This window comes from Rhamphochromis sp. 'chilingali', assembly GCF_963969265.1.
Source record: "Rhamphochromis sp. 'chilingali' genome assembly, chromosome: 1".
Taxonomy (NCBI): domain Eukaryota; kingdom Metazoa; phylum Chordata; class Actinopteri; order Cichliformes; family Cichlidae; genus Rhamphochromis; species Rhamphochromis sp. 'chilingali'.
Window position 1 is genome coordinate 10342956 of NC_137929.1, and position 10420 is coordinate 10353375.

At 43.0% G+C, this 10420-nt stretch overlaps 1 protein-coding gene across 1 annotated transcript; it reads left to right on the forward strand.

The window, feature by feature from the left end:
• On the forward strand, positions 1–10037 carry LOC308399731 (protein NLRC3-like; the record flags this gene model as incomplete). The annotated part of the gene is made up of 5 exons (XM_080887132.1): positions 1–147; positions 763–1628; positions 3139–3312; positions 6003–6179; positions 9884–10037. The coding sequence occupies 5 exons, from the start codon at positions 1–3 to the stop codon at positions 10035–10037; spliced, it is 1518 nt and encodes a 505-aa protein (XP_080743258.1).
• Positions 10038–10420: the final 383 nt, after the last annotated feature.

A 10420-nucleotide genomic window follows, 5' to 3' on the forward strand; every position in this document is an offset into this window, starting at 1 on the left:
ATGGACGCCCTCCATGACGCTCCAATCAGGTGCCAGGACATCTTTAAAGCCTTACCTGACCAACAGAGACCCATCAGAGTGGTTCTGACCAATGGCGTGGCTGGTGCTGGAAAAACCTTCTCAGTGCAGAAGTTCACTCTGGACTGGGCAGAGGGCTTGGAGAACCAACATGTCAGTGTGGTGGTTCTGCTTTCATTCAGGGAGCTGAACCTGATCAGAGATGAGCAGTACAGTCTTCTGGAGCTGCTCCATGTTTTCCATCCAACATTACAGAAGGTTACAGCAGAGAAGCTGGCTGTCTCTCAGCTTTTGTTCATCTTTGACGGCCTGGATGAAAGCAGACTTTCATTGGATTTCACCAACAGGAAGCTGCTGTCTGATGTCACACAGAAGTCATCAGTCAGCCAGCTGCTGACAAACCTCATCCAGGGAAATCTGCTTCTCTCGGCTCTTGTCTGGATAACTTCCCGACCCGCAGCAGCCAATCAGATCCCTCCTACATGTGTTGACAGGCTAACAGAAGTACGAGGCTTCACTGACGCCCAGAAGGAGGATTACTTCAGGAGGAGATTCAGTGATGAAGAGCTGTCCAGCAGAATCATCTCCCACATGAAGACATCCAGGAGCCTCCACATCATGTGTAGTATCCCAGTCTTCTGCTGGATCACTGCTACAGTTCTGGAGCACATGTTGACTACAGAGCAGAGAGGAGAGCTGCCCAAGACCCTGACTGACATGTACTCACACTTCCTGCTGCTTCAGACAAAGAGGAAGAAGAACAAGTACCATGAGGGACGTGAGACGAGTCCACAGGAGCTGACGGAGGCTGACAGGGAAGTTCTTCTGAAGCTGGGGAGGCTGGCGTTTGAACATCTGGAGAAAGGAAACATCATGTACTACCAAGAAGACCTGGAGCAGTGTGGTCTGGATGTGACAGAGGCCTCGGTGTACTCAGGAGTTTGTACAGAGATCTTCAAAAGAGAGTGTGTGATCTTCCAGAAACCAGTCTACAGCTTTGTTCATCTGAGCATTCAGGAGTTTCTGGCTGCTGTCTACATGTTCCACTTTCACACCAGCAGGAAGACAGAGGTGCTGAAGATGTTTCTAAAATCAGAATCTTTAATCAAGATGATTTTCAGTCTTTTTGATAACAAAGATCTCCAATCACTTGATGTATTTCTGAGGAGAGTCATGGAGAAATCCCTCCAGAGTAAAAATGGCCACCTGGACCTGTTTGTTCGCTTCCTTCATGGCCTCTGTCTGGAGTCCAACCAGAGACTCTTAGTAGGTCTGCTGGGTCAGACAGAGATCAGTCCAGGAACCATCCAGAGAGTCATCAACAACCTGAAGGAGATGAACAGTGATAAAATCTCTCCTGACAGAAGCATCAACATCTTCCACTGTCTGATGGAGATGAACCACCTCTCATTATTTCAGGAGATCCAAGAGTTCCTGAAGTCAGAGAACAGATCAGAGAAGGAACTCTCTGAGATCCAGTGCTCAGCTCTGGCCTTCATGCTGCAGATGTCAGAGGAGGTTCTGGATGAGTTGGACCTGCTGAAGTACAAAACATCAGAGCGGGGACGACAGAGACTGATTCCAGCTGTGAGGAACTGCAGAAAGGCTGGGTGAGTCCAGATGTGATCACTAACATCATTGATCAGTGTAGGTTAGTAGTTTAATGTTGAAAATAAAATCAGATTGTAACCACAAAGTGTTTGTGTCCGTACGCTGCAACCTTCCACACCATTCCTTTATTGTACAGACTCAGCAGCAGCTCCATGGATCCCAAATCCAAGAGTGGAGAACAGATTTGAAGTGTGTCACATCCATGCAGTCACAGCTGTTTCCACCATGTTTCCACTGATATTGATCCTGTTCAATGACACGTTTCATATCAGTGAATATGTTCTTTAGGACGTCCACTGACATGTTTAAGTGTCCTGCTGGAAATCACTCAAATCATCCATGAAATCCATGAAAAATCCTTTTAGTGTTTCTAACTTCTCCCTCTGTCCTCTCTCTCTCTCCATCCTCCTCACTGCTTCTTTCACTGATAATCACACATACATCGTATTCAGCTACAAAATAACACAATAATATCATCTGATCATCATTATTATAAGAGCAGGATCCATATTTGATATCAGAGTAACACACTGCTTGGTTATGTGCAGTCATCATCAGTGACTGTGGGTCAAACAGAAGCTCTCTGATTGGTTGCTGACCTTGGTCACCTGTCCACTCTCACCTGTTTGTGTTTGCTCTCTCTTTGCTGTCTCCATCCTCTCTCTCCTTTCTCTCCCTCTCTGTCTTTGTACGTCACTCAGGTCCAATGGAAACAGTGACATTTACAAACCAATCAAAGACAAACTGATCCATGTCAGGTTATAACAATATTCAAAGTGAATACAGTCTGCTGCTGGACACAGACAGGTAACATCATTTTGACCTGCTGTCACCTGGATCTGGACTCATAAACACTGAAGCCCTGAACAGGAATACAAATCATTTATTGCCAACTAGCGACACAGCAGCAGATAATGGCTCAGAAAGCTCAAATGAGCCAATCATTTCTGTGTTTAGTTCCCCTGAAATCAGATCTGATATCAGCAGCTCTGAGTTCATTCATCATTATTGTCCAGTGATGAGATTTCTGCTCCGTTTGGTAACAGTCAGCAGGTTTTTCCTGCGTGTGGACGTGAACAGTCGTACCTGACAGCAGGTAGCAAACAGAGATTATCTTTCCAGCTGGAACTCTTCACTGAGCTGAACTCATTCAAAATGTTCTGGAGTCAAAACAGGAAACAGTCCAAATGTGTGTCTTCACTCTGACTCTGGATCAGATCTCAGTGACAGACTGTGGACATTATGGAAGCCTAAATGTGACACCATCTTCCTCCTTCATCTGCAGATTAAAGCCAAACAAAGATTCTCATTAAAAGTCTGCAGGTCTGAGAGAGACTCAATCGTTGTGTCATGTCAAACACAGTAAGAGGAGCTGAAGCACAGATGTGAAGAGCAGATTCATCAGATTATGACCTCACTCTGTTTTGTCTTCATATATATTCAGTCTGTGTTTATAATGCAGATTTTCTGCTTTTATAATAACACATTTTATTTTTTCTATCATCACAGACTGACTCAGTGTGGACTCTCAGAGTCTCACTGTGAAGTTGTGGCCTCAGCTCTGAAGTCCAACCCCTCCCATCTGACAGAGCTGGACATTAGTAACAACAAGCTGCAGGATTCAGGTGTGAAGCTTCTGTGTGCTGGACTGGAGAGTCCAAACTGTCGACTGGAGACTCTGAGGTGAGTTCACTGACTGCGGCTGTTGTTGTTTTTCTATATTTCAGGTCTTTGATTGATGTTTGAAACTTTCTTTAGTTCCTACATGTTCAGGATGTGTCTGAAGACAAATGTGAAGAAGTTTGAGTGCTTTCAGAAATGTTGTCTTTCCAAACGACTGAACAACAGTTTTTCCTTTTGGCTCCAAACAGAAGTGACAGACTTGAGCAGGGTTCATTTAAAGGCTGACAGAAGTGGAGTGGTGACGGGGAGATGTTTGACAGGACAGTGTTTCAGCCTCCACAGGTTCATGTTGTGCTCCATCAGTCAGTGAAGATGAAGTCAGTGCTGATGAGGCTGTAGAGTGTGTGAGGGATGTGAATGAGGATGATGAAGATCTGATGATAGCAGGTAAAAACAGGCTGCAGAGACTTTGAGCCATACAGGGCACACAGTGTGTGTACAGAACAGCTGAAATCATTATGGAGGCCTCACTGGAATATGGAAGCATCACAGTACAGCTTCAGTGAAGCTTTAAAGTCTCTGATATGAGATGAGAAATGAAGCAGCCAGAGCTTTTTCATGAGTGGAAATCCACTGTGACTGTGAGCTGCTGCTACAGCCTCCAGATTAGCCAGCAGCTCATCCTGCTCAACATTTCCTCACCAACTTTAATGGAAGTGTGATGTTTTCAGCTGGAGTGATGGTCAGGGTGGCCTCCCTCTCCTCTTCTTCTCCTCTTCCTCTTTCATTTGTAAAGCCACTTCTGCTGCTTTCATTCATTTGGAAGTCCTGTAGCTGAGTTTGGGAGAGACTAACAGCCTCGGCAGCAGAGGGGAGAAAGGCTGTAACACCACCACTTTACTCTGTTCTACCTGTCACATCATTTTATCAGGAAACAAATATGCTCATGTTTTTACTATGTTTGTCTTGAAGATGTAAGAAGATCACATGGTGCTTTTTATTATTGTGTTGGTTTGTTTCATGTCTCTTGGATGGAGCCCAGCTGTGCGTGGCCCCTGGGCCTGTGGTCAGAGTGTGTGCTGGATAATCCGGCCCAGGATGAGGCCAAACTGACATGGGATGAAATGTCTGTCACATAATTGAGCTTAGTGTAGTTTCATTTCTGCACAATTTAAAAACAACCAAAACTTTGTTCTGTCTTTTCTATGTTATACTGTAGACTTTCTTTGATACTGTGTCCAAAAGGAGCAGCTTTTACTTTGAAGGGGAGGCGTCTCTGTTTCCTCTTCAGGTTGGATGATGGAAGCAAATGAGTGTGTGATGTTCTTTCAGTGTTGCACTTTGTAGACGCTCCCTGAGCACTGGTCTCACAGCCAGCTGCACATAGAGACCAGTGTTGTTAGTCCAGGTCAGAAGATGACTTGTTGGAATGAAAATGAGCTTGTAGTTTGTCTGCTTTAACCCTTTAAAGCCGGTCGGAGCGGGCACGCTCTGTTTTGAGTAACTCTTTTTAAATCCCGGTAACACTGCAACCACGTAAGCTAGCGCAATAATTTTTTTGCATATGAAACCGGAGGAGTTGTACTTACATCTTATGCCATCAGCTTGTCCTCGGTCACAGTTTCCTTCCACATAAAGCTTTGCAAAAACTGCATAAAAATCACTTGCAACAACAAAAACATAATATTCCAGAAACACGCTTTGCCGATCCGATCAGCTATTTGTAACATTTCCTACGTCCATCAGCGCGAACTATCATATGTCCTCCATGTCCTGCCCAAAAGCGGGAGTGATGTCATTTTGTGGAAATGTAGTTTTTTACCATCAGGGCCTTATGAGCTTATACTGGTGTTTTTAAAAGTTATCTTTGACTTCATGACTTTCTGTGTCGTTTCTGGGATGCTTAGGACTCATATTGCACTGCTGGAAATAGTTTATTTTAATGCAAATGCTGTTTTTTTTGCAAATTTACATTATAATATTTATTTTCATTTTTCCTGCAGTATATGAAAATTGGTGTATTTCAAAAATAAAACTATTAAGACACTTAAAATAAATTTCCTGTGGTGGGAAACAATTTTGTGCAACTTTTTTGTATTTACAGTTTTGAGGGATAAGCCTCTTAAATTTCTCTAACTAGAAATATATGTTAAAAAAAAGTAAAACGATTTTAAATTATTTTGTAGTTTATTGCACTTTTTTGCAATGGATGTAATTACTAATATGTAATTGTATGTAATATGTAAATGTAATTGCACTTAATTCAGACATATTATTAAAATTTGGGATATAATGGTTGTATTGATGTATATCAACTTGAAATGCTCCCAAAAATGGCACCACAGCATGTAAACATATAATATAACCTCTAGCGGACTTGGTTCTATGGTAGGTCTTAAAGGGTTAATAATGTGACTGGAAAAAGGTGTTGGACTTCAAATATGTCCATTTCTTTCACACTTCACCTTTAAAAGTGAAGCCTTGTGGTTCCTGGAAGTAAAAACACGACTTTTTCAAGTCTTTGTCCTGTTTTTATGATAAATGTACGACTTTAATGTGAAACATTCAGAGTTTTTTCTCTTGTTGTGTTTGTTTGAAGCTGCTTCCTGTTGGCTTCAGCTGTTTGGAGTTTCCATTTTCTAAACTTCTACATTCTGAACCTTCTTCAGCTCTGAACAGATGATGAAACACTGAATGATTTCAAGCTCATACTTTGTCTAATAAACTTACATCTTTCATTTTTTATACAGATTGAGTGTCTGTGGTTTGTCAGAGATCAGCTGTGATTATCTGGCAGCAGCACTGAAGTCCAACCCCTGCCATCTGAGACTGCTGGAGCTGAGCCCTAACTACAAGCTGCAGGATTCAGGAGTGAAGCATCTGTGTGGTTTCCTGGAGAGTCCAGGATGTGGACTTGAAACTCTGAGGTCAGTCAGCATGTTTTAGTTGTGCTGAGATGAATACATAGCTGGACTGGCCATCGGGCATACCGGGCATTTGCCCAGTGGGCCGATGGTGATTTTTTGTTTTTTTGGGCCGATGGGGTTTTTTTTTTTTCATGTTTTTTCCGTAACGGTATAAACACTGCACATGTTTGTTTTTTGTTTATTTATAAGGAACCCCATTAGCTTCCACAACAGTGGTTGCTAGTCTTCCTGGGGCCCAAACCATCAAATACCACCAAATAAAATGTTACACAATGAGTTGGATGCAAATTGTCCACATAATTTGGCTCTTAGATCCACAATAAGGTTTTACAATTCTGAAAATGTAAACATGTGAATATTAAAAATTATATAAAAAAGCAAAAAAACCAAAACACAACACTCAAACAAAATACACAATTTCCATTACAAGTGACATTACCCTCTACAATTTTTACAAATACATTAAAAACGGCCTAAATAGGCTTTTAGGTGATTTTTAAAATTATGAATAGAAGCCAATTCTCTAATTGCATAAGGCAACTTATTCCACTGAAAAGATGCTTTAAATATAACAGAGTTTTTCAAAAAGTTACTTTTAACTCGAGGAGTTACTAAATTGTGGTTAGTTGAGAATCGTGTAGCATGATTATGTATTTCATCTGGATACTGCAACTGAGCATAAAAAAAGTGTGGTGTGTTTACCAGTATTGCTTTCTTTAAAAATACAAGTAAGCCATAGTATAATTTAGCTTGTACAGAAAGCCAAGAAAGTTTATCGTGCATTTTATCAATACTTGTATAGTATGAACACCTTAACACTAATCTGGCCGCCCTATTTTGGACTAACTGAAGTCTGTTCAGATCTGTCTTATTAGCTGCAGAACAAATGATTGAGCAGTACTCTAGATGAGATAATACTAGTGCATTAATGACATCTTTCATAATTGAAGAAGTGATGTAAAAAGAGCATTTCCTAGCTATAGCTATGCCCTGTCCCATTTTCTTAATAACAGAGTTGATGTGCTGAGACCATGAAAGGTGGTGGTTTATGGTAACACCAAGTAATTTAATCTGGGTGACCTGTTCTAATGCCGATCCAGCTATGGAAAGATTTAGTTGTGGGCTGTTGACTAAGCGTACTCTACTTCCTATTAACATGGATTTGGATTTAGTCACGTTTATAATCATGTTGTTTTTACTTATCCAATCAAACACGTTCAGCAAATCTAGTTGTAACACGCTTGTCAATTCAGAGTGGCTACTGGCTGAATAAAACATGGTGGAATCATCAGCATACATTACAAGATGAGATTTATCCAGGACATACGGCAAATCATTTGTAAAGACTGAGTAGAGAAGTGGACCGAAGCAGCTGCCTTGGGGTAGACCACAGTTCATTTCACAGCCCTCCGAGAAATAACCATTATAATAAACCTTTTGCCTTCTTCCAGACAGATAACTTTCCATCCAGCACAAAGCAGCTGGTGAAAATCCATAACATTTTAGTTTATCTATCAAAAGATCATGATTTATCAAATCAAATGCAGCACTAAAATCCAAAAATACCACCCCGGCCAAATTCCCATTATCCAGATATTTGTACCAGTTATCTGTCATGTGAATAAGAGCTGAACTGGTGGAATAACCAGGTTTGTAGGCATGTTGAAACTGAGTGAGTAACTGATTTTCTATTAGGTAATGTTGAATTTGTTCATAGACAATCCTCTCCATAATTTTACTTAGAACGGGGAGCAGACTAATAGATCTGCTATTGACACCATTAAAAACGTCATTCTTGTTTTTAGGGATGGGAATTATTTTCGATTCTTTCCACTGCAATGGAAATAAGCTGCATGCCAAAGATCTATTACATATGGGACATATAGGAAGGGACACAAACTTGGCTGCAAGTTTGAGCAGTTTACTGTCTATGTTATCAGAGCCGGAGGATGTATCGTCAGGAAGTGATATCAATAAGCGCTCTACCATCTGCACGTTCACTGCCTCAAACTTAAATTGGCATAGCTTATTATTCATGATAACATCCTGTATAAGACGACGTGATAAGGTGGGATTGCCTTTGCTCATATTAGATTTTAAATTTGTTATTTTATTGCTGTAATAATTCGCAAAATAATTGGCTATGTCCTTAGCTTTACTTATAAACCTACCACCTGTGTAGATGTGAGACATCACCATAGCAAGATCTCTACCCATTATATTATTTAAAACTTTCCACACCTTTTTGCTGTCCTTATTGGCCTCCTTGAGCTTAAGTTGATAATATTCTTTCTTCTTGCGCCTATTCAATTTAGTTACTTGATTTCTTAACTCGTGATATCTTGCCCACTCTTGTGGACTGATAGACTTATGTGCTTTTGCTTTTGCTATATTCCTTTCTGACATTGCAACCTTAAGTTCATTATCTAACCAAGGTGCGTAGTTCTTTTTAACAGTAAATCTTTTTAAGGGGGCATGTTTGTCAGCCAGGTAGCAAAAGTTTTCAATAAACATAGATAATGCCATATCAGGGTCACTCTCGAGGCAGATGTCAGTCCAGTGAATTTCTTTTACGTCATTAATATACTTATCTGCATTGAAATTTTTGTATGATCTATGAAAAATAATCTTTTGTGCAGTTTTCAGTGGTTTCATTTTCTTGGTCAAACCTACAAGATTATGGTCACTATAACCAACTGGAATAGAAACAATATTAGAGCAATGCTCAGGAACATTTGTATATATATATGATCAATGCATAATGATGACCTATGACCTCCAGCGTTGACCGTGACCCGGGTGGGAATGGTGATCATCTGAGACAGGCAACAAGCCGACGCTGATGAACTTATCTTTTTCCTTAAAGAACAAGAAGGAGCTGACCAATTGATATTAAAGTCTCCTAATAAGAACATGTCTTTGTTTTCCTCAGTTACTCTTTCCAGCATTTCACAGATTCGTTTTACATACAACATATTACTACTTGGGGGTCTATAGCAGCAACCTGCTAATACAGGCCTGCCATAGAGCGGGTGTAACTGAACCCACACAATTTCCAGGTCGTTAAACATTAAGTCTGTACGTAGTTTGCTTGCCATCCATCCATCCATCCATTTTCATCCGCTTTGTCCGAGGCCGGGTCGCAGGGGCAGCAGCTTAAGCAAAGAGGCCCAGACCTCCCTCTCCCCAGCTGTCAAGAACCGAAGTTCAACACACAAGCTGGACCCAGGAGCAGAACACACACACAGCGGTACGAGAGAAAAAATAAACTTTATTATAACTGAGAGTGTCCCGGGAGAGTAGAAGGGAGAAAACGCACGGAACCAGAGAAACCGAGGGACCGGGAGAAGAATCGCGCAGGAAACGCCGAGAGCGGGACCGTGGGAGGCTGAAACAGAAAAAGAAAAAAGGATTATTGGGGTGCGGGTAAACCGGCAGCATACGAGGGGAGGTAGTGTACGCGTCTTACGATGATAGCGGGGCCAAGGGAACCAGAGGGAGGGGTGAGGGTCCGTGGGGAGAAGCTCCAGAAAGGGCGAGGCGGCTGGGGTTGATCGTGATCCAAATTCTGGACAGGCAGGTGGACAGGCTGGTGACTCAAAACACGCCGAGCAGTGATCTGGGTATACAAGGCAGAGTTAGTACTAGTTCACACGGATAGGATTGCCTAAGGACTTTCCCGTAGGTGTGCGTTACCGCTGAAGGACGATTACGGACTGGCGTGGAGCAGCAGGCTGGGCAGGATTAAATGGTCCACCTGGTGATCGCCTGGGATGGGATGCAGGTGTGGAGTCAGCGGCCACGCCCACGGGAGTGGGCATCCCATCAGCACCTCAGACGCCAGGCCGCGGACCATGACAGTACCCCCCCCTCAAGAGTCGCCCCCAGGCGACAGGCCGGGACCCCGCCTGCGGAGAGAAGCATGGAAAGCAGAGATGAGGCGAGGGTCCAGAACGAAGGAGCGCGGGACCCAGAGGCGGTCCTCGGGGCCGTACCCCTCCCAATCCACGAGATACTGCCAGCCGCGCCCGCGCCGGCGCGCATCCAGGATACGCCGGACCGCATAGGCCGGATGGCCGCCGACGAGCCGGGCGGGAGGAGGGGGCGTGGAAGGAGGGCACAGGGGGCTGAGGCGGACTGGTTTAAGCTGAGACACATGGAACGTGGGGTGCACACGCCGGGAGGCTGGAAGCCGAAGCCTGACCGCCACCGGGTTGATGACTCGGCCCACCTCGTATGGC